The sequence below is a fragment of the Geotrypetes seraphini genome, chromosome 6 (assembly GCF_902459505.1).
Source record: "Geotrypetes seraphini chromosome 6, aGeoSer1.1, whole genome shotgun sequence".
NCBI classification, from domain to species: Eukaryota; Metazoa; Chordata; class Amphibia; order Gymnophiona; family Dermophiidae; genus Geotrypetes; species Geotrypetes seraphini.
Window position 1 is genome coordinate 16418468 of NC_047089.1, and position 27033 is coordinate 16445500.

The following is a 27033-nucleotide window of genomic DNA, read 5'->3' on the forward strand; positions in this document are numbered from 1 at the left end:
AGGTTGGCTCTGAGGCATTGTGGAATGAGGCATTATGACATCACAATCTCAGCTCTGGAATGTTGCTCTCATTGGGGTTCCGGAATCTTGCTTTCTTTGAGATTCTGTATGGAATGTTGCTACTCTTTGGGTTTTTGCCAGGTACTAGTGACCTGGATTGGCTGTGAGAACAGGCTACTGGGCTTGATGGACCATTGGTCTGACCCAGTATGGCAGCTCTTATGTTCTTATCCTCACGGTTATGCGGTCTATAAGTCGATTTTATCTTATGTCATCACAAGGAAAAAATAGCCCACACAATTTTCTTTTAATTCCATTTACTTTTACATCTATTGAACTCAAATGTGAATTGCTACACAAGCAATGTTATCAAAACATTATACTGTCTTCTCTGCTGGAGGTTATGAACCTCTTGTCTCAGAACATACAGTATCCATCAAATTCAGCCTCTAAAAGTCTTGGTTAATCAATCTTATGTTTAAACCATATATGTCTGTTGTATTACCACCATGTAAACACAAATTTAAAGAAAAAGTCACACGATTTGAAGCGGAATCCCTTTTCTGCCACGTGGGTCTGGTGGAAAATTTTGTGGCCCTTGGCCTCAATGTCGATCTTAATGCAGTCCAGCAGATCAGGGATGGAAGGCGTGGCCTTCCACGGTCCAAATTTCACCACGGACTTTTTATCCGTGTCTAAAGTGTTCAGGGCATCCTGACACTTGGCCACATCGTCTTCAGTCTTGACCACGCACACGATGACATTGGAGTGGCGGGAGGCCACGGCCTCTGCTCTGGCAATACGAATCATCACCTCAATGTTCTCATAGTAGTTGGGCACCCGAGCCAGGAACTGTTTCCTGCCGACAAGCTCGCCAAAGATCTGGGGCGTGTCTTCCAGCTGCTTCACCAGCGGCTCAATCTCATAGAACAACGCCTCCTTGTAGACATCCTGAACGAACCGAGTTGGTACCTGGCTGCTGCGGAGGAATTCCAGGACGTATTTGAAGTGGGTGCCTTCTCTGTTAATAAAGTATCTGCCTTCAGAGTCCGTCTTGAGCTTGGGTTGTCCAGTAAACATCTCGGCCAGCTTAGAGCCAGGGCATTTCTTCAGTGTGTTCAGCGTGGTCGTGTAGATTTCACCACCGACATTTAACTGGATGATCGGAGAGAACTAGAAAAAAGAGCAGAATAAGTTATCCATCCATAGATCAATTTAGAACCACAGGGAATTCCCTTAGGGCTCAAACTAGAGGAAAACCAAGTGTCAGTTTGGTGATTTTCTCTCCATATTTAAGGAATAAGCGCAGCTGACTTTATAACTTCTTAAATGCATAGTTATCTAGCTCAAATTTTCTTAAAAATACAGTCAAACCTCAGTTTGCGAGTGTTTTGCAAGACGAGCAAAACACTCAGCAAACTTTTGACTCGATTTGCGAGCACCCCCCCCTGATAACCGGTATCGCTCCCCCCCGCTCGCAAAGGCCCCCCCTCTCTCCAACCGGCACCCCCCTCCAACCGCGTGAACCAGCCCCCCCGCCCAAACAACTTAAACTTACCCCACCCCTCGTCTGGCACCGGCACGCAGGCACAGATCATGCCAGTGCCTAGAAGATCTTCCGGCTTCTGCCTGCCTTGAGCATGCATCTGCTAATTCTCCCTCTCGCCGGAAGATCTTCTAGGCACCGGCACGATCTGTGCCTGCGTGCCAGTGCCGGTGCCAGATGGGGGGGGATAAGTTTAAGTTGTTCGGGCGGGGGGGGGGCCGGTTCGCGCAGGGGGGGGTGCCAGTTGGAGCGAGGGGGCCTTTGCGAGCGGGGGGGGGGGCGATGCCGGTTATTGGGGGGGGGGGTGGAAAGTATCAAAGCGAGTTTCCATTATTTCCTATGGGGAAACTCGCTTTGATAAATGAGCATTTTGGATTACGAGCATGGTCCTGGAACGGATTATGCTCGTAATCCAAGGTACCACTGTATTTCTATGTGAAAAACATTTAGGGCTCCTTTTACTAAGCCCTAGGGCTTTAATGCGTGGAATAGCACGCTAGACCTTAACACCAGCATTGAGATGCCGTTTGTTCTAGAAGCGTAGCGCGTGGTAATTTCCTGCGTGCGCTAAAAACGCTAGTGCACCTTCGTAAAAGGAGCCCTTGGTTTCAGTCACACAAAGAGTTCGTGCACAACAGAATGTCAAGGCTGAATAAAAACACAAAAAGACAAATTAAACGCAGGGGTGTCCAACCTTTTAGCTTCCCTGGGCCGCATTGGCCGAAAAAAAATGTTTCCGGGGCCGCACAAACGTGCAACTGCTGCAGCAAGACAGAGGAGGCAGCCGGCAAGACAGTAAACACCCGAGGGCAGCAGAGGAAAACACTGCATTAGAGGTCTGCACCGGAACGGGGATCGCGGGGGTCCCGGGGGTCCCGCGGAGGTCCCGTGGGAATCCCCCCTAAACCACAGGACTCCCACGGGGACCCTCCTCTGGCCCACGGGACTCCCAAGGGGATGGAAGGCTTTGGAAGCAAGGTTCAGCCATATAATATAATGGACACGTCAGCCTTAGTAAAAGAGGGGGTTTATAAGTTAATTACCTGAACAGAAAACAAAAAAAGGTTTCCACCAAAGAGATTCCACAAGGAAAACAGCAGCGCAAACACAAAAGATACTGTGGAATTGATGATTCTGTCAGAAGTAGTTGCTGCTTTTTATGGGGACAGGCGGGGATGGAGGAAATTCCTTGCGGGGATGGGTGGGGACGGAGAGGATCCTGACGGGGACGGGTGGGGACGGAGAGGATCCTGGTGGGGACGGAGAGGATCCTGGCGGGGACGGGTGGGGACGGAGAGGATCCTGGTGGGGACGTTGAGGATCCTGACAAGGACGGGTGGGGACGGAGAGGATCCTGCGGGACGGAGAGGATCCTGGTGGGGACGTTGAGGATCCTGACAAGGACGGGTGGGGACAGAGAGGATCCTGGCGGGGACGGGTGGGGACGGAGAGGATCCTGGCGGGGACGGAGAGGATCCTGGCGGAGACGGGTGGGGACGGAGAGGATCCTGGCGGGGACGGGGAGGATCCTGGCGGGGACGGGTGGGGACGGAGAGGATCCTGGTGGGGACGTTGAGGATCCTGACAAGGACGGGTGGGGACGGAGAGGATCCTGGCGGGGACGGGTGGGGACGGAGAGGATCCTGGCAGGGACGGAGAGGATCCTGGCGGGGACGGGTGGGGACGGAGAGGATCCTGGCGGGGACGGGTGGGGACAGAGAGGATCCTGGCGGGGACAGGCAGAGATGGGTGGGATTTCTGTCCCCGCACAACTCTCTACACTGCATCCTCCTCGACTGGGGCCGCACAAAAATACTTCACGGGGTAGCATGCGGCCCTTAGGACGCAGGTTGGACACACCTGAATTATAGAAATGGAACAATGCTGCAGACGAGGACGCTTAGACCCATATTAACCCATCCATTTCTATTTCTGGTATAGAGACATTACATTCTGACTTACAGGGGCTTCTTTTTACAAAGCCGCGCTAGCTGTTTTAACGCACGCACCAGATTAGCGCACGCTATAGCGCGCGCTAGCCAGAAATCTACCGCCTGCTCCAAAGGAGGCGGTAGCGGCTAGTGCGTGGAGCAATTTAGCATGCGCTATTGCGCGCGTCAAGGCCCTAGCGCGGCTTTGTAAAAGGAGCCCAAAGTACACCAAAGCCCGTACGAGTTCATGGCAGATAACAATATATTTTTATTACTAGGAACAAAACCATTTAAACAAGGAAGTTCTTCTTCAGTCAACAGGTGGTAGACACCTGGAACGCGCTTCCCGGAGAGGTGATAAGACAGAGTACAATTCTGGGGTTCAAAAAGGGACTGGATGACTTCCTGGAAGCGAAGGGGATAACAGGGTACAGATACAGGACATTAAGCGAACAGGGTATGGACGTTTAGGTTAGGTAGGAAGCACTTGCAGGTCATGGACCTGGGGGGAGGGGGGTCACCGCGGGAGTGGACTGCTGGGCGCGATGGACCCCTGGTCTGACCCGGCGGAGGCAATTCTTTTGTTCTTTATGTTCTTATGTTCTAAACATAATGCAATGACAAATTCAAATAGAACATTAACAGATAAAACATTTAAAAGTTATCTAAAAACAGTATATTGACCTTCTGATCTTATTAAAATAGGGAGATCACTGCTGCAGTGGCTTTCATCGCAACCTCCGACTATCTCTCAATGGAGAGCCTTAATGTTATCTCAAATGCTCTTGGAACGTAGAGATATAGTGGACATGTCGACTAAAGCGGGACGATTATTCCACCTTTGCTGGTACCCCTTTAGCTTGACTTTTACGCAATATGTTGAACAAAGAATTTGGATTCTTAATTGACCTCTTGTACCCATTGCTTTTACCTTAGTAGACTTGCCGTTGCCGCTGCTGCCAGGGTGGGAGGGAGGGTGGATGGTTGGGGGGGTGGGGTTTGGAGTTCTGTTATGATGTAAAACTGTACTGTTTGGCATACTGTGTTATTTTGGTGACTTTCAATAAAAATGATTGAAACATAAAATAGGGAGATCATTCCAAATGAAAGGAGCCTGATAAAAGAAGGATGTCTTCCATTGAACAAATGATCTAATTGTCTTTGGTGAGGGAAATTCAATATAAAATTGCTTCCGTACAATGTGACATGGTCTTCCCGCTAGTAATGAAATCGTTTCCACTAAATATGGCGCCTGGCCATATAGAATATCAAAAATCATAATACAAAGCTTAAAATAAATACCTGACTAGCTGACATTCAACTATACGATTAAGTTTAATGTTTATAATCTTTTGTAAACCGCGTAGAACTTTTTGGTAACGCGGTCTATAAGTATAATGTTATGTTCTGTTAGTTGATTCCAACTTTCACTTTTTCCACAATAAGATCTTCTGTACTTTTCCCAGACTTTTCTATCTAAACTTTCAAAAAGTTTTCTAGTCTGGAGTGATAAAGATGACAAGAGACTAGAGATACCGTACCTACAACCTGTAAACTGTGTATTATGTATATTGGTACTGGTTTCGTAAGTAAAGCATGCCGGACATTGGTGTGCTGACAAAGCCGCGCCGCCAATGACACGCCACTGGTCCCACCACTTTAAACCAGTAATGTTACCGTTGCGAGGGGGGTGTATGGAGGAAGCCCCCCAGTAAATGTAGAAGTCCTCGCGCTCCCATTGGGGGGATGGTTTGGAGGGGTGACCCCCCCCCCAAGTATACTTAAAACTTCTGTTAAGTTATCGGACTTCGGGAGTTTTTCAGTGTAGGAAAACTCGTTTAGGTTAATAAAACCCTGGCATAGAGTGTGCCTAAGGTTTCAATGTCTACCAGTGCCCAAGACCGCTTAGGCCAGGGGTGTCCAATGTCGGTCCTCGAGGGCCGCAATCCAGTCGGGTTTTCAGGATTTCCCCAATGAATATGCATGAGATCTATTAGCATACAATGAAAGCAGTGCATGCAAATAGACCTCATGTATATTCATTGGGGAAATCCTGAAAACCCGACTGGACTGCGGCCCTCGAGGACCGACATTGGACACCCCTGGCTTAGGCGCTATTCTATAAATGGTGCCTAGCGGATGATTGACAATTGCGGTCAACGGCGCCTACAAGTTAAACACGGTTTATAGAATCAGGGCCTTTTTAGCTCACTATTTGTATCAAGTGCATAAGATTAAAGATCAATTAAAGAATAAAAGCATAAACTATTTCCTCATATCTATGTACTAAACTTCCCCCCCCCCCACTTAATCCAAAACACAAAGGCCCTTTAACCCTTTATTTGGCATTGTTGCTCAGAAGTGACATATGCTAGGAATGATAAAGAAGGGGGATCACTAACAGATCAGAGAAGGTTAACTGATTTTTGCTAAACGCAAATTTGATCACGTCTCCCCTTTATTTACCAATCTTCACTGGCTCCCTGTACTTTCCAGAATTCACTTCAAATGCTCCTGCCTGGCTTTCAAGATCATTCATGGCATCCTTCCGCCACTAATCCCTCTATCCTTCCTCGCCCAAACGCCTGCTACCACCAGATCCGCCCACAGACATAAACTATCCTTCCCCTCTCTACATGGCATCCCCCACGCAGGCAAACTGGGAAGATCCCTCCTCTCCAAAATCACGGGCCTTTGGAAACGATCTCACTATCCCGCTGCGGAACCTGGGCTCCCTCCAACTGTTCCGAAAACAACTGAAAACCTGGCTTTTCTCTAATATATAACATCTCCTGCTTACTTCCCCCCTTTTTCATATGCTCTTGTAAACTCTCTCTCCCCTCTCTACTTGTATTTTTAAGCTTTGTAAACCGTGTCGAGCTCCGCTTCCGTGGAGATGATGCGGTATATAAACTTAAGGCTTAGTTTAGTTTAGTTGAGTTATCATGCCGCTGTACCGGGCTATGGTGCGCCCTCACCTGGAGTACTGCGTCCAGCACTGGTTGCCGTACAGAAAAAAGATAAAAAGAAGAGGTAGGTTACAGAAATGGGACAGGAACCACATCACAGGTCATAGACCTGATGGGCCGCCGCAGGAGCGGACCGCTGGGCGCGATGGACCTCTGGTCTGACCCAGTGGTGGCAACTTCTTATGTTCTTATGTTTCTACGGCTCTTATGGGAGATCTGCATCTCCAAATACCTTTTTACGTTGCACCGTTGCTCTCGTTCAACATCAAGTTATGTATCACCATCTGCCACATACCTAACTACAAGTGACGCTAAAGACAGAACAATAGTCTAATTCAAGCTGAAGTCATTCGAGGAAGTAATTTCTGTAGCCTATTGTCAAGACCTCTATTTGTTTTGTGAAAAAGTACACAAGGAATACCAACCTTAAGGAACACACACCCAACAGAGCGACACCTTTCCCAAAACATTCCTCCTCAGATATTTTTCGTTCATAGAGTAAGTCCTTCCTATCTGTATCCTTCTTCACTGCCAACTCCAGACTAGAGAATTACACAAGGACAAATTTGTCCCCATCCCTGCAAGTTTTGTCGCTGCCCCATTCTTGTAAGCTCTGCCTTAACCACACAAGCCTCAAACACTTATGATTTAAAAGTGTTTTGAGGCTTATGCAGATGAGGACGGAGCTTAGGCATTGGTGGGAATGAGGCATTATGACATCACAATCTGAGCTCTAGAATGTTGCTACTTAGGATTTTAAAGTGTTTGAGGCTTGTGCAGATGAGGACGGAGCTTAGGCATTGGTGGAGTGAGGCATTATGACATCACAATCTGAGCTCTAGAATGTTGTTACTTATGATTTTAAAGGGTTTGAGGCTTGTGCAGATGAGGACGGAGCTTAGGCATTGGTGGAGTGAGGCATTATGACATCACAATCTGAGCTCTAGAATGTTGCTACTTAGGATTTTAAAGCGTTTGAGGCTTGTGCAGATGAGGACGGAGCTTAGGCATTGGTGGAGTGAGGCATTATGACATCACAATCTGAGCTCTAGAATGTTGCTACTTAGGATTTTAAAGCGTTTGAGGCTTGTGCAGATGAGGACGGAGCTTAGGCATTGGTGGAGTGAGGCATTATGACATCACAGTCTGAGCTCTAGAATGTTGCTACTTAGGATTTTAAAGCGTTTGAGGCTTGTGCAGATGAGGACGGAGCTTAGGCATTGGTGGAGTGAGGCATTATGACAAGGGTTATGTAACATAAGACCCAAATTTTCGTATTTTACTGTAAATTTTCAAATCAAAATGAAAAGAACCCTCCCACCAGTGTTCCCTCTAAGCGGGCGGGTGTTGTGAGCAAACTTTTTTCACCGTGAGCCAAAAATATCGGGCGCCAGCAAGTTATGAGCCAACTCGCCCGATTCTCCTCTCGCCGCCCTGCCATCTGCCGTACGCCTCTTCCGATCGTGCGCTGTGACGAGAAACGTGTGCGCTGCGATGTAATATTTTGTGCGCCAGCGCACGCCAGCGCAGCTTAGCGGGAACACTGGTTCAAATGGTTTTATTTATTTCCCCAAATTTATTTTTGTTATACGCATTGAAAATATTTGATATTGCGTTTAAATCAAAATCTCAATAAACTTGAAACGAGTGCCCGTGAGATTGTGGGAGGGTTAAATACTCAAAACTTAGAAGTTTTTGCTACGCCAGCTTTCTGGTATCTTTACATACAGTGGCGTACCTAGCATATGTAACATCCGGGGCCCATCATTTTTTGGCACCCCCCCCATCTGTAAGAAAAACATGATTTTTAGTAACAAACCACACGTCACACATGAGTACCTAGGAAAAGGCAGCATCTTACATATTGCAGTGAGCAGTACATCAATACACCCATTGTAAAACTAAACAAGCCAGACCAGCACAGATCAATCCTACACCGTCAATCCTAACAGAAAACCATGTCTTTCGAACACACAGAACACAGAAAACACCTTCGCCTAGTAAGGAATATGTAATCACAAACTAACCCCTCCCTCTTTTACAAAACTGTAGTGTGGATTTTAGCTACGGAGGTAACAGCTCTGATGCTCATAAAATTCTGAGCATCAGAGCTGCTACCACCAAGGCTGGTGCTAAAAACGCTTCACAGTTTTGTAAAAGGGGGGATAAAATAAAAATACATAGACAAAGGTTAAATTGAACCAGCAAGAAGCTGGACTCTGCATACAATGCTTCACAGAAACAGTGACACATGTCTCCTAAAGCAATAAATAAATAGAAATTTTTTTCTACCTTTGTCTTCTGTGGTTTCTCCTTTCCTCATCTTCTTGTAACTCTCTTCCTTCCATCCACTGTCTGCCGTCTCTCTTCCCCTATATGGCATCTTCTCTCCTTCTATGCCCCTTCCAGAAACTGTATGCCTCCCCCTTCCATCTCTCCTTTCACCCCATTGGTCTGGCATCTCTCTCCTCGCCTTCCCTCTCCCACACCTCTCCTCATAGTCTGGTATCTCCCCTTCCCTGATTCTCTGGCATCTCTCTCCTTTCCTTTTCTTCCATCTTTCGCTCCCCCTCCATGCTCTCACATCTCCCCCTTCCTTTTCCCTTAGACTGGCATACCTTCCTCCTACGCTCCAAGCCCTGGCATCTCCTTTAATTCCCTCCCTCATCTTCCTTCTCCCTCCAGCTGGGTACCGCAACACTCTTCCCTGCAGCTCTGCACTTCCCCACAATTGCCATGCTTCGGTTCCTCTTCTTCCTTCCTTCCTCCCCCCCCCCCCCGCGGGACCCTGCGGCACCATCAACTCTTACTCCCTCTAATGTCGGCCCTGCAGCTCCAGACTTCCTCGCACCTTCTCCCCTCCCCCTTTGGATCGCTATTATTTTAAATGTTATAGCCGCGGAGCTGTATCCATCAGTGGAGATGTCTAACCTCGGCCTGCCCCGGAACTCTTACTGCAACAGTGACTTCCTGTTCCTGCCTAGACGGGCGGCTGCTGCAGTAAGAGTTCCGGGGCAGGCCGAGGTTAGACATTTCCACTGATGGATACAGCTCCGCGGCTATAACATTTAAAATAATAGCGATCCAAAGGGGGAGGGGAGAAGGTGCGAGGAAGTCTGGAGCTGCAGGGCCGACATTAGAGGGAGTAAGAGTTGATGGTGCCGCAGGGTCCCGCGGGGGGGGGGGGGGGAGGAAGGAAGGAAGAAGAGGAACCGAAGCATGGCAATTGTGGGGAAGTGCAATCCCCCCAATGCGTCCCCTTACCTTACCGACGCGTGTGTGCGCTGTGAAGAGAAACTTTGCGCTGCGATGTAATATTTTGTGCGTGAGCGCAGGCCAACGCAGCTTAGCGGGAACACTGCCCACCACCACACACAACCAAAATGATACAGGCTGACTACCAACCATCTAATCAGGGCCAGTTTTAGACAGGGCTGTGGAGTCGGTAGATAAATGTTCCGACTCCGACTCCTCAGTTTTTTGTACTTCAGACTCCGACTCCAGGTACCCGAAATTTCCTCCGACTCCGACTCCTCGACTCCGACTCCACAGCACTGGTTAATTTTCAGATCGTTAAAATGGAATGTCAAGTTGAGAGAAATGAGCATTTTCGACACCATCTTCTTTTTGCTTTTAATCAAGGTTCTAAGGCCGCAGAAGCTGCTCGCAACATTTGTGCTGTGTATATAGTGGGTGCTATAGCTGAAAGAATTGCTCGTGATTGGTATGCCAAGTTCAAAAATGGAGTCGGTAGATAAATGTTCCGACTCCAACTCCTCAGTTTTTTGTACTTCAGACTCCGACTCCGACTCCAGGTACCCGAAATTTCCTCCGACTCCGACTCCTCGACTCCAACTCCGACTCCACAGCCCTGGTTTTAGACATGTTGTGGCCCCTCTTCTACTTACCCCTCTCCCAATTTCCCCACCCACCATTACTATGACATATAAAACGACTTTAAATGACTTTTTCACAAAAAAAAAACAGGCTGTCACCAAATACAGAACAATGGACTACAAATTAGAAATAGAAATATGAATATCATAATTGAACTGGAAACCCCAAAACGTTAAACTCAAAAAGTACTTAATTTTCTACTAAACACGAGCGGGAATTGGGCTCCCACTTTGAGCTTAGGCCCCCTCAAAATTAACATCTCCCTTGCTTTAGCTGGTGGGGGATCCCCATGCCTCACTCCAACTGCCTCACTTTGCATCAACCAACTGTAACCCATATGTTCAAAGAAGCATGGGATGAACAAGTAGGATCTAGAACCAGAAAATAATATTAAATATTGAACTAAGGCCAGTACTGGGCAGATTTGCACGGTCTGTGTCTGTATATGGCCGTTTGGGGGAGGATGGGCTGAGGAGGGCTTCAATGGCTGGGAGGGTGTAGATGGGCTGGAGTAGGTTTTGTCGGAGATTTCGGCAGTGGGAACCCAAGCACAGTACCGGGTAGAGCTTTGGATTCTTGCCCAGAAATAGCTAAGAAGAAAACATTTAAATTGAATCAGGTTGGGCAGACTGGATGGACCATTTGGGTCTTTATCTGCCGTCATCTACTGTGTTACTAGGTAAGCCTCACCAGCTGATAACCACCTCTCCCTCCTCGGGTCCAGCGACCAGAACTTTCCAGGTTCTGCAGCTGGCAACATTATTTCAGATCTACTTGCCATGACCATATTTCTACCACTGTATTCACTGTTCTCTTATTTATCTCGTCATCCCCTTTTGACCTCTTCCATATGGCTCACTGCTTCCAGAATCCCCCTCCCTCTCTCGTCAGTCTATATCTCCCTGTCCCTTTCTCTCCATCCACTAGTATCTTCTTATCCCATCTCTTTATTCCTCCCTCCCATGGGTCCATCTTTCTTCCTCTCTCCCCATAGTCCAATATTTCTCCTTTTGTTTTCTATTGTTCTCTCCCCCCTTGATGCTGAACAATGTGAGGGAGGTAGGGGGAGGGGGGAAAGACACTGCATCTCTCTCTCCCTTCTACCCCAGACGCAACCTTTCTCCCTCCCTACCCTCCTTCCATCCTCTGGTCGATCCTTGGGAGTTAGTGCCCAAGAAAAGGATCTGGGTATCTTTGTAGACAATACGATGAAACCTTCCGTCCAATGTGCGGTGGCAGCCAAACAAGCAAACAGGATTATGGGAATTATTAAAAAAGGATGGTTAACAAGACTAAGAAGGTCATAATGCCCCTGTATCGCTCCATGGTGCGACCTCATCTGGAGTATTGCGTTCAATTCTGGTCTCCTTATCTCAAGAAAGATATAGTGGCGCTAGAAAAGGTTCAAAGAAGAGCGACCACAATGGTAAAGGGGATGGAACTCCTCTCCTATAAGGAAAGACTAAAAAGGTTAGGGCTCTTCAGCTTGGAAAAGAGATGGCTGAGGGGAGATAGGATTGAAGCCTACAAAATCCTGAGTGGAGTAGAACAGGTACAAGTGGATCGATTTTTCGCTCCATCAAAAATGACAAAGACTAGGGGACACTTGATGAAGTTACAGGGAAATACTTTTAAAACCAATAGGAGGAAATATTTTTTCACTCAGAGAATAGTTACGGTAAGCTCTGGAACGCGTTGCCAGAGGATGTGGTAAGAGCGTATAGCGTAGCTGTTTTAAGAAAGGTTTGGACAAGTTTCTGGAGGAAAAGTCCATAGTCTGTTATTGAGAAAGACAGGGGGGAAGCCACTACTTGCCCTGTGTTGATAGCATGGAATATTGCTACACCTTAGGTTTTAGCTAGGTACAAGTAACCTGGATTGGCCACCGTGAGAACGGGCTACTGGGCTTGATGGACCATTGGTCTGACCCAGTAAGACTATTCTTTTGTTTGTACGCTGTTTCAAGTTGACCTAAATAAAGTTTTTAAAAAATGCGACTCTGGATATAATGGACCGATTTTCCAGGTCCCTTAAGTCCATTATAACGAGATTATACTGTATTAAAGTTTTTGGGTTGTGGAACGAATCGTCTGAGTTGCCATTATTTATTATGGGGAAATTCGCTTTGATATACACGTGCTTTGGATTACAAACATGTTTCCGGAACGAATTATGCTTGCAAACCAAGGTTTTACTGTATTTCTTTAATGGATTTGTCAACACAACTGCACTCCTACATAAAGGGCAGGGTAAAATAACCCAACACCTGCCAGGGGGCTAAACAGAAAGAGAAGCTGTGAAGATGGATGTAAATTAAAGAATAGTGAATCAAAAGAACAAAAATAGAAGAACTTACGAAAGATATTAAAAAGTGTTAGAACAGACATGAGACTAGGAATTTCTGTATTTACTTCCTGAACATTGATCTATAAAATTAGAATACTCCCTGGATCATCTAAAGAAGTTGCATCCCCTCAGAAGAGGAAAAAAACCGAAAGAGGTATGGGGCTCTTCAGACTGGAAGAGAGCCAGCTGAGAAGAGACATGATTGAAGTGTACAAAATCCCCAGAGGTCTAGAACCGGGTACAAGTGAATCGATTTTTTTACTCCATCAAAAATTAGGACGACTAGGGGACACTTTTAAAAGCAACAGGAGGAAATAGCTAAGCTGCTTTGCCAGAGGATGTGCTAACAGCAGTTAACATAGATGGTTTTCAAAAGTTTGGACAAGTTCCTGGAGGAAAAGTCCATGGTCCACTATTGAGAGACATGGGGAAACCACAGCTTGTGCTGGGAAGTTTCTGCCCTGTACTTGTGACCTGGAAACAGGATACGGGCTAGAAGGACCATTGGTCTTTTTATGTTGGAACAGGTGCTTTTTCGGGGGGGGGGGGTGTCAGGAAGTGCCATCGATGCAAAAAGAAGTCTGCTGCCTCCCCATGAACAAACTTCACCCCGCAATCACTCACCGCCTGCAGGCCGCCCTTCTCCGGCTTCCCCTGCGAGTTCTGGCTGCTCGCGTTGCTCATGCTGGCGGCTCCGGCTCCTCTCGAGTCCAACAGGGAGGGGGATCCACCCCGCGCTTTCCTCGCAACCGCGAGCAGCCTCGCGCTTTGTTCTACCCCCCGGGGGCGCTTCCTTCTGATCCTATTCCCTAAGGTCCTCGATTTAGTGCAACGTTCCACACTCAATTCACGCTTCCATCAGGGCGAGCTTTGGAAAGTCATTTGAATAAACGTCATTTGCCACGCCCCAGGCCTGCGTGGCCTTTTTAGTCACTTACCCCATGAAGCCAAACCCAATTCTTTGTACTATTAAGCCGAACTTCTCAAAACCCCCTTTTAGTACATTTATTTCACAGGATAACTTCACCTTCAAGATAAGAGACAGAAAAGCATCCAGGGGTTGTTTCCACAAGATTAGGGTTACCAGATATTTTGATACAAAAAAAGGGGGTTGTTATCCACAAGATTAGGGTTACCAGATATTTTGATGCAAAAAAGGGGGGTTGTTTTCCACAAGATTAGGGTTACCAGATATTTTGATGCAAAAAAGGGGGGTTGTTTTCCACAAGATTAGGGGTACCAGATATTTTGATGCAAAAAAGGGGGGTTGTTTTCCACAAGATTAGGGGTACCAGATATTTTGATGCAAAAAAGGGGGGTTGTTTTCCACAAGATTAGGGTTTCTAGATATTTTGATGCAAAAAAGGGGGTTGTTTTCCACAAGATTAGGGTTACCAGGTATTTTGATGCAAAAAAGGAGGGCTTCGGAGCATAAGAACATAAGAATATCCTTACTGGTTCAGACCAATAGTCCATCAAGCCCAGTAGCACATTCTCACAGTGGCTAATCCAAGTCCCAAGTACCTGGCCAAAACCCAAGGAGTAGCAACATTCTATACAGAACAAAAGAATAGAACGATTCCAGAATCCCAAAGAGTAACAAAATTCTGGAATCCCAAAGAGTAGCAACATTCCATGCAGAATTCCAAAGAGCAACCAGATTCCGGAATCCCAAAGAGTAACAAGATTCTAGAATCCCAAAGAGTAGCAACATTCCATGCGGAATCCCAAAGAGTAACCAGATTCCGGAATCCCAAAGAGTAACAAGATTCTAGAATCCCAAAGAGTAGCAACATTCCATGCGGAATCCCAAAGAGTAACCAGATTCCGGAATCCCAAAGAGTAACAAGATTCTAGAATCCCAAAGAGTAGCAGCATTCCATGCGGAATCCCAAAGAGTAACCAGATTCCGGAATCCCAAAGAGTAATAAGATTGTAGAATCCCAAAGAGTAGCAACATTCCATGCGGAATCCCAAAGAGTAACCAGATTCCAGAATCCCAAAGAGTAACAAGATTCTAGAATCCCAAAGTGTAGCAACATTCCATGCAGAATCCAAAAGAGTAACCAGATTCCGGAATTCCAAAGAGTAACAAGATTCTAGAATCCCAAAGTGTAGCAACATTCCATGCAGAATCCCAAAGAGTAACCAGATTCCGGAATCCCAAAGAGTAACAAGATTCTAGAATCCCAAAGATTAGCAACATTCCATGCGGAATCCCAAAGAGTAACCAGATTCCGGAATCCCAAAGAGTAACAAGATTCTAGAATCCCAAAGAGTAGCAACATTCCATGCGGAATCCCAAAGAGTAACCAGATTCCGGAATCCCAAAGAGTAACCAGATTCCGGAATCCCAAAGAGTAACAAGATTCTAGAATCTCAAAGATTAGCAACATTCCATGCGGAATCCCAAAGAGTAACCAGATTCCGGAATCCCAAAGAGTAACAAGATTCTAGAATCCCAAAGAGTAGCAACATTCCATGCGGAATCCCAAAGAGTAACCAGATTCCGGAATCCCAAAGAGTAACCAGATTCCGGAATCCCAAAGAGTAACAAGATTCTAGAATCTCAAAGATTAGCAACATTCCATGCGGAATCCCAAAGATAACCAGATTCCGGAATCCCAAAGAGTAACAAGATTCTAGAATCTCAAAGAGTAGCAACATTCCATGCGGAATCCCAAAGAGTAACCAGATTCCGGAATCCCAAAGAGTAACAAGATTCTAGAATCTCAAAGATTAGCAACATTCCATGCGGAATCCCAAAGAGTAACCAGATTCCGGAATCCCAAAGAGTAACAAGATTCTAGAATCTCAAAGAGTAGCAACATTCTATGCGGAATCCCAAAGAGTAACCAGATTCCGGAATCCCAAAGAGTAACAAGATTCTAGAATCCCAAAGTGTAGCAACATTCCATGCGGAATCCCAAAGAGTAACCAGATTCCGGAATCCCAAAGAGTAACAAGATTCTAGAATCCCAAAGAGTAGCAACATTCCATGCGGAATCCCAAAGAGTAACCAGATTCCGGAATCCCAAAGAATAACAAGATTCTAGAATCTCAAAGATTAGCAACATTCCATGTGGAATCCCAAAGAGTAACCAGATTCCGGAATCCCAAAGAGTAACAAGATTCTAGAATCTCAAAGAGTAGCAACATTCCATGCGGAATCCCAAAGAGTAACCAGATTCCGGAATCCCAAAGAATAACAAGATTCTAGAATCTCAAAGATTAGCAACATTCCATGTGGAATCCCAAAGAGTAACCAGATTCCGGAATCCCAAAGAGTAACAAGATTCTAGAATCTCAAAGAGTAGCAACATTCCATGCGGAATCCCAAAGAGTAACCAGATTCCGGAATCCCAAAGAATAACAAGATTCTAGAATCTCAAAGATTAGCAACATTCCATGTGGAATCCCAAAGAGTAACCAGATTCCGGAATCCCAAAGAGTAACAAGATTCTAGAATCTCAAAGAGTAGCAACATTCCATGCGGAATCCCAAAGAGTAACCAGATTCCGGAATCCCAAAGAGTAACAAGATTCTAGAATCTCAAAGAGTAGCAACATTCCATGTGGAATCCCAAAGAGTAACCAGATTCCGGAATCCCAAAGAGTAACAAGATTCTAGAATCTCAAAGAGTAGCAACATTCCATGCGGAATCCCAAAGAGTAACCAGATTCCGGAATCCCAAAGAGTAACAAGATTCTAGAATCTCAAAGAGTAGCAACATTCCATGCGGAATCCCAAAGAGTAACCAGATTCCGGAATCCCAAAGAATAACAAGATTCTAGAATCTCAAAGATTAGCAACATTCCATGTGGAATCCCAAAGAGTAACCAGATTCCGGAATCCCAAAGAGTAACAAGATTCTAGAATCTCAAAGAGTAGCAACATTCCATGCGGAATCCCAAAGAGTAACCAGATTCCGGAATCCCAAAGAATAACAAGATTCTAGAATCTCAAAGATTAGCAACATTCCATGTGGAATCCCAAAGAGTAACCAGATTCCGGAATCCCAAAGAGTAACAAGATTCTAGAATCTCAAAGAGTAGCAACATTCCATGCGGAATCCCAAAGAGTAACCAGATTCCGGAATCCCAAAGAGTAACAAGATTCTAGAATCTCAAAGAGTAGCAACATTCCATGCGGAATCCCAAAGAGTAACCAGATTCCGGAATCCCAAAGAATAACAAGATTCTAGAATCTCAAAGATTAGCAACATTCCATGCTATTGATCCAGGGCAAGCAGTCTTTCTCAATAACAGACTATGAACTCTTTCTCCAGGAACTTGTCCCTTTCTTAAAACCAGCTACACTATCCGCTTTTACCACAACCTCTGGCAACACGTTCCAGAGCATAACTATTATCTGAGTGAAAATAAATTTCCTCCTATTGGTTTTAAAAGCGGCTGCTGCTAGTTGCGCTTTGTGGAGGGGGAGGGGTTATTGTCATATTCTTTCCACTTAAATATAACGCACCTGCAGCAGTGATTTAAAAAAACACTCAGGCTATGTACTGCAGCCGTACAGACCTGGAGAATTCCTGACATCTTGATTTTTTTAACTTTCAGTGCGTAGAAATCATATCAGAGTTTGTCCTACCTTTGGAATTTAGCTCTGCGACACCCCACCTGCTTTTTCGCAGTTGAGACAATAGGAGGAATGCAGCGCACCAGTCTGAAAAGGCATTGCCACACTCAGCCCTGCTTTGCATCCCAGAATTCAAGGTGTGCCTTTGTACTATTAATTTCTTTTCAAACAAATTACTGTATTATGGTGTGATAGAATTGCTCGAGGTTGGCTAGGAAACTACTTGGGGCTAGATTCACTAACCTGCCGATCGTGTCCGATCCGTGGCTGGACGACCAATTCACTCTGGGTCCATATTCAAATGGGGCGATCATAGGCACGCCCTCCACCGACCGCACTGATCGCTCTCCAGCGATCCTGACGCATGCGCAGACCATCTCCTTTGCCTGTAGATGGTCTGCACATGCTCATAGCAAATAGAGCTTGAAACTTTTTTTTTTTTTTTTTTTGTAATCACAGAGCTGGAACCTTTTGCAAGCCTGTGGTTTTAACCCGCGGGTTGAAAGCGGGGCTGCACCGCAGGTTACAACCACGGAGTCGGGGCAGAGAGCTGGAGAAGCAGGAAATCGGGGCAGAGAGCAGGGTTTTTGCACAAGCGACTGGTTCTCGGCGGTCGCTTGTTTTTGGATCGGCCAGCCCAGTCGGTGTGCCTGCATTTGTTTAGTGTACTTTGCATGCCGTTTCCCCTCATTTGCATGCGCGGATTGGATCGGAGGATGATCGGCCACGAGATTAGCGAATCAGGTCGGAGGAAAATCGGGTCGCAAAACGGTCGGGACACGAACGGTGTCCTTAGTGAATCTAGCCTTTGGACCTAGAGTTACAGTATGTTTGGCGGGAATCCAATAGTGCAAAATCTGCCGCATTTTGGAAAAAACACATTCATTCTGATGGATTTAATTTCCTTCCATGCCTGGAAGGGAAACATATTACTAAATACATAAATGCTGGGTTATATTAAGAGCTTAAGAGCATTTTACTGCAGGCTGGCAAGATACTTATACATTCATTAGTAATATCTACACTTGACTACTGTAACGCCCTTCTTCTCAATATCACACAGAAAGAAAAAAGGAGATTACAACTAATACAAAATACGGCCATCAAATTAATATTTAATGCAAGAAAATATGAGCATGTTACACCTTTGCTAATAGATGCTCACTGGCTACCAATCGGTCACAGGATTACATTCAAAATAATATTACTCATTTTTAAAACACTAGCATCAAATGAACCTTTATTTATATCTAGGTACTTAATTCCACATAATACACAACGACCACTTCGCTCATCTGGACAAAATCTGCTCACCGTACCTTCTCTAAAAATTATTGGAACACGTAGATCAGACATGTTCACTGTGATGGGACCTCAATGGTGGAACGCCCTACCACAACACATTAGAATTGAAAAAGACATCTCAACATTTAAAAAATTCTGAAAGACTTATTTGTTTAATGACGCTTTTAATATTTGAAACTTTTTACCCTTTTTGGATATGCTTTTAATAATGCTATGGTTTTAACACCCCCCTCCTTTTGTATTTTCCTTTATTTTTCTACTAAAAAATTTTAAAATTGTAACTTTTAACCTTCTTTCCTCCCGACTCATGTATGTATAATATGTAACTACTATGTATATTGTTAGTTTCTTTTTATTGCTCCTTATTGATTTTGTACATCGCCTAGTAATTTTAATGGTGACAGGTCAAAAACGCGCAAGACAATCGCGCGCAGACAAAATCGCGCAGACAAATAAGCGCTAAGACAATTGCGCGCAAGACAATTGAGTGCACCGACAACTCAGCGCAAGACAATTGCACGCAAGACAACTCAGCGCAAGACAATTGCGCGCAAGACAACTGAGCACGCCACTAGAGGCCGCTTGCCCATCGGAGGACACGCACATGTACAGCACGTGAACACGTCATCACGTCGACGTGTGTTCAGTATGATTCCCTTGACTCTTTGCGTTTTCAACATAAATCACGTGAATGCATTTTCGTTACCATGGTTACGTTATCTCATGATTAATCAAATACACTAATAAACTTGAAACTTAAACGCTCTGACGGTTCACAGGAATTCAATGAGCGTCAGAGCATTTACCTCGCTGGTCTCTGGTAAAATGCTCTTATGATGCTTAGTAAAAGGAATAATAAATCAAAAAATATATACGGTGGTGCCTCGCATAAAGAACGCCTCGCACAGCGAACGCTGCACACAATGAACTTCATGTCATGATTCATACAACGAACTTCGTTTCACACAACGAAGTCGCCCGAGCTTCCACGATCGCTGCCGATGTATTGCATCCTTCCGCGCAGGCACTGCAGGCAGTCGTTAGTCACTGCGCTTAACGCGTTTCACATAACGAACTTTTCGCATAACAAACTTGCTCCTGGAATGAATTAAGTTCGTTGTGTGAGGCACCACTGTATAATGCTGCTAAATGTACTTCAAAGACTTGAACAAGAGCAGCGATAGTCAATAGGTCAGAACAGTGGTCCATTGTGCCCAGCAGTCCGCTCACACGGCGGCCCTCTGGTCAAAGACCAGCGCCCTGAGATTAGCCCTACCTGAGTACGTTCCAGTTTAGCAGGAACTTATCTAACTTTGTCTTGAATCCCTGGAGGGTGTTTTCCCCTATGACAGAACGAAGGAAGTTATCCTGCCACTGTATCGAGCAATGGTGCGCCCACATCTGGAATACTGCGTCCAATACTGGTCGCCATACCTCAAGAAGGACATGGCAATACTCGAGAGGGTCCAGAGGAGAGCAACGAGGATGATAAAGGGTATGGAGAACCTTTCATATGCCGAACGGTTAGACAGGCTGGGGCTCTTTACCCTGGAAAAGCGGAGACTGAGAGGGGACATGATAGAGACTTATAAAATCATGAAAGGCATAGAGAAGGTGGAGAGGGACAGATTCTTTAGACTAGCAGGGACAACTAAAACAAGAGGTAATTCAGAAAAACTGAGAGGAGACAGATTCATAATGAATGCAAGGAAGTTCTTCTTCACTCAATGGGTGGTGGACACTTGGAACGTGCTTTCCGGAGAGGTGATAAGACAGAATACAATTCTGGGGTTCAAAAAGGGACTGGATGACTTCCTGGAAGCGAAGGGGATAACAGGGTACAGATAGAGGTTTACCTTACAGGACTTTGAGCGAATAGGGTATGGACATTTTAGGTTAGGTAGGGAAAACTTTCAGGTCATGGACCTGGAGGGCTGCCGCGGGAGCGGACTGCCGGGCACGATGGACCCCTGGTCTGACCCGGCAGAGGCAATGCTTATGTTCTTATGACAGACTCCGGAAGAGCGTTCCAGTTTTCTACCACTCTCTGGGTGAAGAAGAACTTCCTTACGTTTGTACGGAATCTATCCCCTTTCAATTTTAGAGAATGCCCTCTCGTTCTCCCTACCTTGGAGAGGGTGAACAACCTGTCCTTATCTACTAAGTCTATTCCCTTCAATAACTTGAATGTTTCGATCATGTCCCCTCTCAATCTCCTCTGTTCGAGGGAGAAGAGGCCCAGTTTCTCTAATCTTTCGCTGTACGGCAACTCCTCCAGCCCCTTAACCATTTTAGTCACTCTTCTCTGGACCCTTTCGAGTAGTACCGTGTCCTTCTTCATGTACGGCGACCAGTGCTGGACGCAGTATTCCAGGTGAGGGCGCACCATGGCCCGGTACAGCGGCATGATAACCTTCTCCGACCTGTTCGTGATCTCCTTCTTTATCATTCCTAGCATTCTGTTCGCCCTTTTCACCCTCCCTATTGTTTACTCCCTCGTACTGAGGGCACGTCTTAGTCGCCATTCATTTTCGGTTTGTTGATTCACTGTTCAAGTCAAGGGTGTTACAGTTGACCCTCTGTTTGACCTATTGACTATCGCTGCTCTTGTTCAAGTCTTGGTAAAAGGAGCCCAAAGTGTGCAAATAAACTGCAAAAAAAAAAAAAAAAAAGGATGGTGGAGGTTTTACAGTATTTGTTTTTAAGCACGTTTGAAGTGCAAGTCCTACAGAGGTTTCTGCATAGGTTTTCTATGTGGATTTTTCCCTGAAGGTGCAGGGAAGTGAGAGGACAGATGTTTAGCCAGGTTCATAGACAGCTCGGCGAAAGACAAAGGCGTGCGCCGACAACTGAGCGCAAGACGGAGTCGCGCGCCAAAGAAAATTACAGTTTTTAGGGGCTACGATGGGGGGTTTTGTTGGGGAGCCCTCCCAGTTTACTGAATAGAGATCGCGCCGGCGTTGTTGGGGGGTTTGGGGGGTTGTAACCCTCCACATTTTACTGTAAACTTAACTTTTTCCCTAAAAACAGGGAAAAAGTGAAGTTTTCAGTAAAATGTGGGGGGTTACAACCCCCCACACCCCCCACAACGCCCCCACAACGCGGCGCGATCTCTATTAAGTAAAGTGTGGGGGGGTTCCCCTCCTCGCCCCCCCCGTCGGAGCCGTAAAAACAGTAATTTTCTGCAGCGCGCACCTCCGCGCTGCGCTCAATTGTCTGCGCGCGCCTTTGTACCGGCACGCTTTTGACCTGACACCGTTTAGCCAAGTATGGAGTTGCTGAATATCGTATCCCTCTTCATCATGGGCCAAAGTACCTGTGATCCAAACCAAAAATGGGGGAGCGTTGGGGGCTTAGGGGCCAGGGTCGTGGGATGGGAAACAAGTTCAGTGATTAGAGTTTCAAATCCTTGTACACACTTAATGTTTGCTTCTGGTCCAAATCAGATGCATAAGAATAGCCATACTGGGTCAGACTGATAGTCCATCTAGCCCTAGTATTCTGTTTCCAACAGTGGCCAATCCAGGTTTCAAGTACCTGACAGAAGCCCAAAGAATAGCAACATTCCAGAGCTGAGACTGTGATGTCATAAAGCTTCATTCCACCAATGCTTAAGAGCCAACCTCAGCAGTGATGTCACAATGGCTCGATTGTCCTATCACAGAGATGAAGCAGGAAACTACAGGCCGGTGAGCCTCACTTCAGTTGTTGGAAAAATAATGGAAGTGTTGCTGAAAGAAAGGATAGTGTATTTCCTTGAATCTAATGGGTTACAGGATCCGAGGCAACATGGCTTTACAAAAGGTAAATCGTGCCAAACGAACCTGATTGAATTTTTTGATTGGGTGACCAGAGAGCTGGATCGAGGACATATGCTAGATGTAATTTACTTGGATTTCAGCAAAGCCTTTGATACAGTTCCTCATAGGTGGCTGTTGAACAAACTTGAAAGGCTGAAGTTAGGACCCAAAGTGGTGAACTGGGTCAGAAACTGGCTGTCGGACAGACGCCAGAGGGTGGTGGTTAATGGAAGTCGCTCGAAGGAAGGAAAGGTGACTAGTGGAGTCCCTCAGGGTTCGGTGTTGGAGCCAAGCCTGTTCAATATGTTTGTGAGTGACATTGCTGAAGGGTTAGAAGGAAAGGTTTGCCTTTTTGCTGATGATACCAAGATTTGTAACAGAGTAGACACTGAGAAGGGAGTGAAAAACATGAAAAATGATCTACAAAAGTTAGAGGAATGGTCTATCTGGCAACTAAAATTCAATGCAAAGAAATGCAGAGTAATGCATTTGGGGATTAATAATCGGAAGGAACCGTATATGCTGGGAGGAGAGAAGCTGATATGCACGTTCGGGGAGAGGGACCGTGGGGTGATAATGTCCAAAGATCTAAAGGCGAAAAAACAGTGTGACAAGGCAGTGGCTGCTGCCAGAAGGATTCTGGGCTGTATAAAGAGAGGTGTAACCAGTAGAAGGAAGAAGGTGTTGATGCCCCTGTACAGGTCATTGGTGAGGCCCCACTTGGAGTATTGTGTTCAGTTTTGGAGACCGTATCTGGCGAAAGATGTAAGAAGACTTGAGGCGGTCCAGAGGAGGGCGACGAAAATGATAGGAGGCTTGCGCCAGAAGACATATGAGGAGAGACTGGAAGCCCTGAATATGTATACCCTAGAGGAAAGGAGAGACAGGGGAGATATGATTCAGACGTTCAAATACTTGAAGGGTATTAACGTAGAACAAAATATTTTTCAGAGAAAGGAAAATGGTAAAATCAGAGGACATAATTTGAGGTTGAGGGGTGGTAGATTCAAAGGCAATGTTAGGAAATTCTACTTTACGGAGAGGGTAGTGGATGCCTGGAATGCACTCCCGAGAGAGGTGGTGGAGAGTAAAACCGTGACTGAGTTCAAAGAAGTGTGGGATGAACACAGAGGATCTAGAATCAGAAAAGAATAGTAAATATTGAAGAACAGTTTGGAATTCTGATTGCCTCAATCTCGCCATCCAATTCTCTGATGGTATGACTGCTCATGCATCCAACTGCATATCAGTTCATAACAGTATCAGCTTCTTCCTGTGTGTCAGCAGTTCTTGACCTTCTGGACTCTCCACCAGGTCACTGCGCTTTTTGCTGCATCATGAAAAGCCCAGTGCCCCGTTGGATTCCTTTCCATGTGCAAGTCAGGTCCCACAGCTCAGACTGGAATGAGTCATACACTCTGGTCTGCAAGCTTGTTTTTATTCCTAGCTCAAACATACTGCATATTTCTTTTTTTTTTTTTTTTTTTTAGTTTTCCATGTTTCCAAGTTTATTAAGACTTTCTGTCCCGCACATTTGGTAAATCCTTCTCAGCGGCTTACAATTCTAATTAATATTTAAGGAATGTGCCAATTTCAAGACCAGACAGTGAGGGCAAATAATTTAAGTGGAGAACAGTATAGAGAGGCTGGAAATTACTAGGAAAAAAAAAAAAAAGAATAATTTGCTGCTAACAGTAGCAAAGCTAGGAGTAAGTTATTGAAAATCAGCTTTCTTTTCCTAATAAATATTGAAAAAAGGAAAGTTTTGACATTTTTCCTAAAAATTGTGGAAATTAGTGATAAAGCTAAGAATGCCTAATTTTCCAAATTTTACAGCCTAATAGGTCAGTAGCCTTTCAAACAATTTTAATGTCCTTATATCCTTAGAAGGAAACATAAAATATAGGATTTCTGTTAGATTCTGATGGTTACATCAACAAAAAATTATATTTTATTTCTGTGTTCCTTTAAAATTTAAGCCTCATAAAACTTGCACAATTTTTATGTGCTTGGGAACAGATGTTAATGTGTGCATCTGAAATGTAAAGGCAATGGGACTTGATATATTCTTTTTCTGCGTGGTTACACAATCAAAGTGGTTTACATATTTTAGACAGATATTTTGTACCTGGAGCAATGAAATGTTAAGTGACTTGATCAGAGTCACAAGAAGCTGTAACATAGAAACATAGAAAATGGTGGCAGAAAAGGGCCATAGCCCATCGAGTCTGCTCCTGCCAAGTATCCGCCCCTCTGAATTTACTCCCTTAAAGATCCCACGTGAGCATCCCATTTTCTCTTAAAATGTAGTGGGAATTGATCTCATGACCTCAGGGTGCTGAGGCTGCTCTAACCACTGGCCCATTCTTAGTGATCTATGTTGTTAACTTCCCCTCCGAGTATGAAGATTTTCATTCTCTGGTAACCAGAACTGAGACTGTGATGTCATAATGCCTTATCAGTGACGTCATAATAGGTTGATTGTAAAGGACTTGATATACTGCTTTTTTTCTGTGTGGTTACAATCAAAGCAATTTACATATTTTAGACAAGTGTTTATTTTATACCTTGGGCAATGAAGTGTTAAGTAACTTGCCCAGGGTCACAAGAAGCTGCAGTGGGAATTGATCTCACAACCTCAGGGTGCAGAGGCATTTGCTCTAACCACTGGGCCACTCCTCCACTCCCAGTGGTCAATGTTGCTAACTTCCCCCCTTAGTATAAAGCGTTTCAGTCTTTGGTAACCAGAACTGAGATTGTGATGTCATAAAGCCTCATTCCCCCAATAAGAGTCAACCTCATCAGTGATGTCACAATAGCTTGATTCTAAAGGGTAAAGGACTTGATATACCGCTTTTTCTGTGTGGTTACAATCAAAGCAATTTACATATTTTAGACAGGTACTTATTTTGTACCTTGGGCAATGAAGTGTTAAGTGACTTGTTCAGAGTCACAAGAAGCTGTAGTGGGAATTTATCTCATGACTGCAGGGTAGGGAGGCAATTGCTCTAACCACTGGGCCAATCCTAGTGATCTATGTTGTTAACTTCCCCTCTTAATATGAAGAGTTTCAGTCTCTGGTAACCAGAACTGAGATTGTGATGTCATAATGCCTCATTCCACCAATAAGAGTCAACCTCATCAGTGATGTCACAATAGCTTGATTCTAAAGGGTAAAGGACTTGATATACCGCTTTCTCTGTGTGGTTACAATCAAAGCAATTTACATATTTTAGACAACATTTCATTGCCCAAGGTACAAAATAAGTACCTAAGTGACTTGTTCAGAGTCACAAGAAGCTGTATTGGGAATTTATCTCATGACCGCAGGGTAGGGAGGCAATTGCTCTAACCACTGGGCCGCTCCTAGTGATCTATGTTGTTAACTTCCCCTCTTAATATGAAGAGTTTCAGTCTCTGGTAACCAGAACTGAGATTGTGATGTCATAATGCCTCATTCCACCAATAAGAGTCAACCTCATCAGTGATGTCACAATAGCTTGATTCTAAAGGGTAAAGGACTTGATATACCGCTTTCTCTGTGTGGTTACAATCAAAGCAATTTACATATTTTAGACAACACTTCATTGCCCAAGGTACAAAATAAGTACCTAAGTGACTTGTTCAGAGTCACAAGAAGCTGTATTGGGAATTTATCTCATGACCGCAGGGTAGGGAGGCAATTGCTCTAACCACTGGGCCGCTCCTAGTGATCTATGTTGTTAACTTCCCCTCTTAATATGAAGAGTTTCAGTCTCTGGTAACCAGAACTGAGATTGTGATGTCATAATGCCTCATTCCACCAATAAGAGTCAACCTCATCAGTGATGTCACAATAGCTTGATTCTAAAGGGTAAAGGACTTGATATACCGCTTTTTCTGTGTGGTTACAATCAAAGCAATTTACATATTTTAGACAGGTACTTATTTTGTACCTTGGGCAATGAAGTGTTAAGTGACTTGTTCAGAGTCACAAGAAGCTGTATTGGGAATTTATCTCATGACCTCAGGGTGCGGAGGCAGTTGATCTAACCACTGGGCCAATCCTAGTGATTTATGTTGTTAACTTCCCCTCTTAATATGAAGAGTTTCAGTCTCTGGTAACCAGAACTGAGATTGTGATGTCATAATGCCTCATTCCCCCAATAAGAGTCAACCTCATCAGTGATGTCACAATAGCTTGATTCTAAAGGGTAAAGGACTTGATATACCGCTTTCTCTGTGTGGTTACAATCAAAGCAATTTACATATTTTAGACAGGTACTTATTTTGCACAGAGTCCCAAGGAGCTGCAGTGGGAATCAAACATACAATTTCAGGGTGCTGGTAACCATTAGGCCACTCATCCACTGTACTGTAGGTATGATTTATATAACCTGTACATACTTCAAGGCTCAACTCAAACTATGTTCCTGAACATGTCTACACCTGGGTTTAATAAAAGTACCGTATTTGGCTTTTTGTTACCATGTGCACTTTTACACCTGTGAAGTAATTTTATGAGTCCTTTTCACATATCTAGCATCATTTAAATCCTTGCTATAATTACCCCTTAAAATGTAACTGATTCATAAGCAATTTATGTGCATACATTTTTATGGTCTAAAGTCATTCATTTCCTAATAGGAAAATGATCAATTTTTTTT

At 44.8% G+C, this 27033-nt stretch overlaps 1 protein-coding gene across 2 annotated transcripts; it reads right to left on the minus strand.

Moving 5' to 3' along the window:
* Positions 1-300: 300 nt before the first annotated feature.
* On the minus strand, positions 301-13561 carry KCTD14 (potassium channel tetramerization domain containing 14). 2 transcript variants are annotated; one of them, XM_033947426.1, is made up of 2 exons: positions 6872-7016; positions 301-1173 (listed from the first exon to the last, which is right to left on the minus strand). In XM_033947426.1, the coding sequence occupies exons 1-2, from the start codon at positions 6914-6916 to the stop codon at positions 502-504; spliced, it is 717 nt and encodes a 238-aa protein (XP_033803317.1). In that variant the 5' UTR covers positions 6917-7016; the 3' UTR covers positions 301-501. The 2 variants fall into 2 exon arrangements, with proteins under 2 accessions (XP_033803317.1, XP_033803316.1); XM_033947425.1 differs by lacking the exon at positions 6872-7016 and adding an exon at positions 13314-13561 and having other exon boundaries at positions 304-1173.
* Positions 13562-27033: the final 13472 nt, after the last annotated feature.

Bases quoted from the DNA above. Each gene is read 5' to 3' on its own strand.
- KCTD14 (XM_033947425.1), bottom strand. From the start codon at position 13,373: ATGAGCAACGCGAGCAGCCAGAACTCGCAGGGGAAGCCGGAGAAGGGC. The intron at 1,174-13,313 runs GTGAGTGATTGC...TCTTTTTTCTAG, and splicing joins AGAAGGGCGGCCTGCAGGCG to TTCTCTCCGATCATCCAGTT.